Source organism: Fopius arisanus, unplaced genomic scaffold (assembly GCF_000806365.1).
Source record: "Fopius arisanus strain USDA-PBARC FA_bdor unplaced genomic scaffold, ASM80636v1 scaffold00005, whole genome shotgun sequence".
NCBI lineage: Eukaryota > Metazoa > Arthropoda > Insecta > Hymenoptera > Braconidae > Fopius > Fopius arisanus.
This window is the reverse complement of record NW_011887744.1, coordinates 778,902-785,868: the sequence shown is the minus strand read 5'-3', so window position 1 is coordinate 785,868 and position 6,967 is coordinate 778,902. Positions and strand designations below refer to the sequence as shown.

The 6,967-nt window shown below is 36.5% G+C and overlaps 2 protein-coding genes across 3 annotated transcripts; both read right to left on the bottom strand.

The window, feature by feature from the left end:
- Positions 1 to 436: 436 nt before the first annotated feature.
- Flo1 (flotillin-1) lies at positions 437 to 4,350 on the bottom strand. 2 transcript variants are annotated; one of them, XM_011315700.1, is made up of 6 exons: positions 4,023 to 4,350; positions 3,743 to 3,818; positions 3,245 to 3,335; positions 2,777 to 3,040; positions 2,231 to 2,239; positions 437 to 1,933 (listed from the first exon to the last, which is right to left on the bottom strand). In XM_011315700.1, the coding sequence occupies exons 1-6, from the start codon at positions 4,075 to 4,077 to the stop codon at positions 1,136 to 1,138; spliced, it is 1,293 nt and encodes a 430-aa protein (XP_011314002.1). In that variant the 5' UTR covers positions 4,078 to 4,350; the 3' UTR covers positions 437 to 1,135. The 2 variants fall into 2 exon arrangements, with proteins under 2 accessions (XP_011314002.1, XP_011314003.1); XM_011315701.1 differs by lacking the exon at positions 2,231 to 2,239 and having other exon boundaries at positions 728 to 1,933.
- Positions 4,351 to 4,573: 223 nt separating this feature from the next.
- LOC105273329 (uncharacterized protein C9orf78 homolog) lies at positions 4,574 to 6,342 on the bottom strand. The gene is made up of 6 exons (XM_011315698.1): positions 5,995 to 6,342; positions 5,780 to 5,888; positions 5,555 to 5,703; positions 5,268 to 5,483; positions 5,049 to 5,182; positions 4,574 to 4,831 (listed from the first exon to the last, which is right to left on the bottom strand). Exons 1-6 carry the CDS (start codon positions 6,123 to 6,125, stop codon positions 4,677 to 4,679), a joined length of 894 nt encoding a protein of 297 aa, XP_011314000.1. The 5' UTR covers positions 6,126 to 6,342; the 3' UTR covers positions 4,574 to 4,676.
- Positions 6,343 to 6,967: the final 625 nt, after the last annotated feature.

Below are 6,967 nucleotides of genomic sequence, written 5' to 3'. Positions count from 1 at the left end.
ATTCGTGGAAGATGTTAATATTTCATTCAAGTGTTCCCCAGAAAGTCACGAAGCATCTAGGAAGCTTATGATAATTTACCAGTCAATTCTAGATTAAAAAAAAATTCGAAACACTATCCGCAGCTGCTGGGACCTCGTCCCATCAAATGGGTGTGAGATCAAATGCGTTGAATCGTGTTGGCCATCAACAGGACAAATGGAACAAGTGCCAGAGTAACGACAATAATTTTTAATAATTCGAAGATATTTATTCCACTGATCTCCGAATGACGTTCTGTGGCTTTCCAAATGGGCGTAATCCATGCCAGATGTTAACCCTAATTAATCCAATATAAAACGTTAAAAAAAATCCAATCATCTTCAGATAATAAAAAACAAGAGAAAGGACAGGAAATAGAGCAAAAATTTCTTACAAATTGAGAAACCACACAACCACTTCAAATGAAGCAAATTTCAAAATTTATTATAATTTACATTACACATGATCGGGAAACGTTGAGCTCGCGGTCCAATCTGGAATCGTGAGAGCATTTTTACATTCATTTGTTCTGCTCATTACCATTACGATGAGTACTATCGTAAATATGTGATTTACTTCATTATATTCTCAATTTTCACTTTGTAGGACATCTAAAAATTGCTTGAGACCACACATAATGATGGTAACTATTCCCGCAATGAAATCGAAAAACGTACTCCGTTGAATTTTTACTTCTCATTATCAATCTTTTTTTTTCCGTTTACCACTTCATTGCTGTTTGCGTCATATTTACCAGTTTGCTTTAAATTAATCTTCGTAATGATAATGTTCCATTGGACTATGATTATTCATATCCTTAAGCTAACAATGGCAATTTCCTAGATTTTAACAGCAGAGATTATAAATTTTTGTCAAGAAGTATGAAAATACAATTATTTTATCAATATTTTTTTTTTGTTCTGGAAAAACTTCGATTATTTATCCTAATAAGATTTCTGTTCCATAGAAAAATCAAATTACAGTATTATTAATAAAAATCGTCTTATTTTAAAAATAAAAGAAAAAAGTGCAATTTTTAAAATTGGATTATTCGATTACACATCTATGGTAGGTGTTACTTATCTTTGGATGACAAGGGACGACTTTTTGGTCAATTTATGCTGCGTGAACGGACTTTGCTATGTCTACACCTGTCATATTCTTGACAAGTTCGGGAACACGGGTTACGATGTTGAGTACTTCCTCGGTCAGTTTTTCAGCCCCAATGGAGCCATTGCCACTGGAAACCATTGTTATCTTTTTTGCTTGAGACAGTGGAGCAGCAACTTCAGCTGCGACCTTTGGTAGCGTGTCCAGCATCATATCGACCATAGCAGCACTTCCATACTCGTCCCATGCTGCAGCCTTCTTAGCCATCTGATTGGCCTCAGCCTTGGCTTTAGCTTCGATGGCGAAGGCCTCAGCCTCACCACGAACCTTGATAGCCTCAGCCTCAGCTTCTGCTTCCATCACTAGCCTGAGTTTATTAGCCTCAGCCATCTTCTCCAGCCTGTACTTCTCAGCATCAGCTGGACGTCGAACAGTTGCATCCAGCTCTCTCTCCCGACGCATCATCTCCTGCTCCTGAACAGCAATTTCCTGTCCACGTTCCACTACTTTCACCTGCATCTGCTCTTCCATGATTCTCTGTTTAGTCTTGGCTGCTTGGAGCTCAAATGCCATCTCTGCTTCTGCTTTTTTCGTTTGAACTTCAACGTCGTACGCAGCTTTTTTGAGTTCGAAATCGCGTTGTGCTTTGGCGATGTCAGCGTCATTGAGGAAACGAGCAGCCATCCTTTGCTCCTCGGCCATGGCTTCTCGAATTTGTGCATCCTTGCGAGCCTCAGCTTCTCCAATCCTCGCGTCCCTCTTCACTTCAGCAGTTCTCGCCATACCCAGAGCCTTCAGATATCCCTGGAACCATAGTCATTTTCATTAAAATGTATTATTCAACTCGATTCATCCAGGAAGAAAAAAATCAATTTCCAAAAGAGAAATGAGTGCGTTTGAACAATTTTGGTGCATCAAACAAGTTTCTAAAGTCTAAATCGATCATTTAAGATTTCTCTATTGTTTAATCTATTCAAACTATTTTCTACATGCGCAGCAATCAGCAAAGAAAAGGCGGTAATAGGTGATTACTGCTGAGATTGAAGAAAAATATATTGATAAAAAGACATACAAACGCATGGGTCTAGTAAATAAACGTACCTTTGAATCCTGCAAGATTAAAAACAAACAGACATTTCAATATACACATTAGAGATTTGCATAAGATATTGTTTTGGTGGAAAGAAAAGCGAAAATAGCCGACAATACTGCATCATTCTCCACTACATCGACGATGCTGGCCATTAAATTAAATGTAAACTATGTTAGATATTGTAGACCATTAAAACATGCTAGTTAGTTTATAGTTCATCTAAGATCAAGATTCCAGATTGTTATTTGCGAGGATAAACATAATAAGTCGATTATTTCTACTCCACAGGGTCTCGAGAAGATAAAAAATAAAAATTCAATTGCTCTTGATGTTCGAATCTTTGGAAAACATCTTCCCATGCAAGTATTTTCATTAAATTCGGAATTCGGTGAGAGCAACCATTATTATTTACCTTATTAAGGTCATTTGATATTCGTCAATTTTTAGAAAATATTCCATAACTTACAGGAGAAATGAATTAATGGAGATTCGACTTATTAAGTTTGAAGATTGGATAGTGGAAAATATTCAGTCCTAATGATCATGCCACTTACTTCTTCATCGCGGATATCTTTCAGGGTGTACGAGACCACAGTGATACCCATATTGATGAGATCACTACTGGCAACCTCGAACACCTCCTTGCTGAACTTCTTGCGATCCTTGTAGATCTCCTCGACTGTCATACTTCCCATTATTGCTCGCTGGTGTCCTTCGAGAGTCACCAGAGCAATATCGTGAATCTCATGCTCATCCTTCCCGAGGAATTGTTCACATGCCGTCGACAGCATCTCTTCATTTTGTCCTTGGATTTTCACCTGGGGAGCATTGATTTCTTTTTTTTATCAATTTTTTGTATTACATCAGTGTGACCGATAATTAGACCAACGATGACCTCTTCGAAAAAAGTCTGGCGATTTTTATTTCTCAGTCATCAATTTTTTAATTTTATTTCTGTTCTCATGAGATATTATTTATGTTTTCCCATGCTTAGAAATTCGTTCTATAAAAACAGATATTACCTGTGCAATTCCTGTAACAGATATAGGAACTCCCTGGCTCGTGTAAACAGTAGGACTCTCAACCTGGAGGGTCATGGTGTTCAACGATATTCTGGAACCCAAGGATTCGCATTAATTCTCTAATCTCATATTAATCACTAATAAGCGAATAATCCCTTTGAAAAAAAAGCATGTCATTTTTTTTGTTACCTTTTTTCGGTGCATACCTAAGCTATGCATATAGATACATGTGTTTCTTTTAATTTAAATTTGAAAAATTATATAATACAAAAAAAATATCAGCGCGCCATATACTCTAGTTATCCCAAACACCTGTTATTCGGCTTAATTAAAAATATCTGGATTATTGTGCATTGAGTAATTAAAAAAATTAATAGCGTAAGTGAACAAATTTCCTCAGCTAGATATTTTGGTCAGTTCCAGCATACTCTCGCAGTATCCCCCCTCTATGACGACTTGATCAATAGTCCGGGCAAAAAAATCATGAGATATTCTCACTTTTGAACCTGTTGAACAATCGGCCAGACAAAAACTCGTCCTCCAGGGACAAGGAGTGGTTTCCCGTAGCAGCATCCTGGAAACAATAACAAAAGATAATGACAAATAAAAAAAAAAGCCTTGAAAATCTGGATAGATCAATCACGCGACCCTAATTGATCTCCACCTAATGAAGCACATAATTTCGTCTATCGACAATTGCTATGTAGCAACGTACCTCAAAATAATAACACAACACCTCATAAATGTTTACAACATCATAATTATTTTTATTGTTTACCTGATACTACCAACGCCTCATTGGGGCCGCAAGTCACGAATCCGCAAGTATTCATTATTTTAGATGAATGCTTTTCCTTTACTGCACCCGACGATGACGCAATTGTAATTGTTTACGAGATAATTCTTCGAGTTCACACGATTTTAGTTGTAACCCTTGTGTGTGTTTGGTTATGGATTGGATTTGTGTGTTTGTTTTTTAGTTTTTGGGGATTCGGAAAAGTTGTTGACGTTTTTGGGAGTGGTGGACAGTAAACTGTCAGGTATTTGTGACACGTTATTATTGCGATTGTCAATGACGTCAGGCGTCTACTAACGCCATTGCGACGCCATCGTAGGACAACAGCGCACGTCTAGTAGTATTTTCTAACGAATTGACAGATTCAATTCATTGGATGTGATTTTTTTTCATTTTTATGCAATGCAATTAAAATTCTGTCGAATTCAATGCAATCCGATGATCAATTATAATTGTTTCTTTATATATTGATTATTGTAATTTCAATTTGTTTATATTTTGTGGATGGACTACTCAATTTATTCAGCGGAAAATTAACAAAATCTATTTATTTTAGTATTTACAATTTTACAACACTGAATGTATCAAGAAATTTTTTTATTTGATGAGATCAGAATTGTTAAGTTATAGACTGATCTAGAACCTTCGAAATTGTTTCTTGAATCTTTCGTAATGGTAATCATCGGTTGCCTTTTCGCTGCTCTCTTTTCTTTTGCCTTTTGGATCCTCCTTCGGGTCAGCTTTCTCAGCTCGCACTCCATCGTTCTTCACTTTTCCGTCGTCAATATTAACTGAAAAATTTTAAAAGTTTAATTCACCGGAGTACGTGGCCGCCACACTCCTTTTGCGGTTACCCTATTGAATTTATTTCCCAATATATTATGTATGGGAATTATTTTTGACAGATTACCCCGTGATAATCATGAAATAAAATCTAATGAATATTTGACAGGATAAAAATGTCTGATAAACTTGTTATAACACACGATGAATGATAGAGTAACTCACATCGATTGTGTTGTACAAAATTAACAGCCATATTGGTCGGAACAAATTGCGATGGTCCATCATTTTTCCTGTGTCTCTCCCATAACAATTTTTGTTTCGCCTCCTCCGTAGCTTCAATATTTTTTATTTTTGCACTGAAAAATTAAAGATTTATAACCTGTACTGTTCTTTTATGTTCCCCTCTCGCAGAACAAAAAAAATAAATAATGAAATAATTACTCTATTCCCAAATCGACTTCTGGTATCCCTGATAGCATCTGATTCGACAACATCTCCTCACTCCTGTGAGCAGAACTCTGTCTCAAATGTTCAGGAACAGCCTGGAGGGCAGCCTCCTCAGGTGAACAGTAATTCCTCCCACCAGATTGACTATTCGACGGATCATTACTCGTTGTATTTTTCCTCTTCGATAGTTCCTCCTCAATATATTTAACCCTGAACAGAAATTTCACATAACAAAACGATAAAAAGTTTTAATTCAAGTCAGATCTGAAAGATTCACTGACATTTCCTCATCCTCATCACGTTTATTCGTCTCAGCATTGAATTGTGTGCCTATGCCAGTATCATAGGCATCATCCTGCTTGAATTTTGAATTCTTCAAGGCTTTCATGTTGACCATTCCTCCGGATTTAGTGTTGAAAGGATCTGAAGGCTGGAAATTCAAACAAATTGAGTTCTACATTTTCTAGAAAGGAAGGATTAAATTGTTCAATGAATTCCCAGCGTACATTAGTTGCGTCTGTAGTTCCTTGTTCTCCAAGAGCTAAACCAATGATATTTACTCCATTAGGTCGTTGCCTCAATTTTTGAATCGTCTTCATCTCCTCGACTTTATTCCTAATAACAACAATGTAAATAACAAATGTATACTAGAGAAATAAAACGAGAAGAGTAAAAATGATAGGAAATTGATAAGAGTTTATTATTCATATTGTTAACTTACCGGACAGAGGTATTTTTATCATCTTCATTTTCACTCTCATCAGAGTCCTGTTGACGTTTCCTGAGAGGCTTATGTCTTATCTTTTTCTTAAACTCGATTTTTTCCATTTTCTCTTCACTATGATTATCCATATCCCTCAACAAATGCGTCAACAATTTTCACACGCACACACACTGCACGTTGGTATACTATTCTTCAATAGGTTATGTTATTGTTTATAGCCATTATTATTATTTTTACTACATACTGATCGAATCGCCATCTTTCTTACGGGGTTGGCAGCATTGTTGTAACCGTTTTATCTTTTCACCTTGAGAATTGAGCGCGAAGAGTGCGTTTGAGTGACCCAGTGGCATCGTAGTACTGCACCCCAAGAGAGGGAGGGTGCAACACGCAATTCTGGGGTGTTTTTTTTTATTAACCAAGTTTTTATTGCAATGCTGGGGTGTCCATCAAGTCGACGGGGTGAATTTTATTTTCTGCTGTACGAATGCTTTTTGTTTTTCATTTGTTTAACTGAAATTTAGCCGACTGTAGAACGTACGGAAGGGGGAAACCACATTTTGTGGAATTTCAATGAAAAAAATTATTCAATATGTTGAAGATATACCACTAATGAATTTAAATTTTTAAAGGAGCGCGTTGTCCTAGCGGTAACGTGCTCGACTGGCACGCCGGCGGCCTGGGTTCAATCCCGGCTTTATTCATTTTTTTTTTGTTCAAAATAATTCCAATTTTTTTTTTTTGTTAATGGCAAATCAATCGAAAAATCGTTTAAAAACTGAATATTTGAAAATCGAGATGATATCCAGTAAAATTGAAAAATTAGCAATTTTTTAAAACGATACTTTTGCAAAATATATACTCCTAATGAGTTTATATTATTATAATAGTTCGTTATCCTAGTGGTAACGTGCTCGGCTAGCACGCCGACGGCCCGGGTTCGATCCCGCCGTCATTCATTTTTTTTTTT

What these genes read in the sequence shown, in the direction of transcription:
- Flo1 (XM_011315700.1), bottom strand. Translation starts at nt 4,077, where the DNA reads ATGAATACTTGCGGATTCGTGACTTGCGGCCCCAATGAGGCGTTGGTA. An exon ending in ATTGTTCAACAGGTTCAAAA is followed by an intron (nt 3,336 to 3,742) that starts GTGAGAATATCT and finishes CTTGGGTTCCAG; the next exon opens with AATATCGTTGAACACCATGA. An exon ending in CTGTTACAGGAATTGCACAG is followed by an intron (nt 3,041 to 3,244) that starts GTAATATCTGTT and finishes AATGCTCCCCAG; the next exon opens with GTGAAAATCCAAGGACAAAA.
- LOC105273329 (XM_011315698.1), bottom strand. Translation starts at nt 6,125, where the DNA reads ATGGATAATCATAGTGAAGAGAAAATGGAAAAAATCGAGTTTAAGAAA. An exon ending in GAACTACAGACGCAACTAAT is followed by an intron (nt 5,704 to 5,779) that starts GTACGCTGGGAA and finishes TTGAATTTCCAG; the next exon opens with CCTTCAGATCCTTTCAACAC. An exon ending in TTTTGTACAACACAATCGAT is followed by an intron (nt 4,832 to 5,048) that starts GTGAGTTACTCT and finishes AAAATTTTTCAG; the next exon opens with TTAATATTGACGACGGAAAA.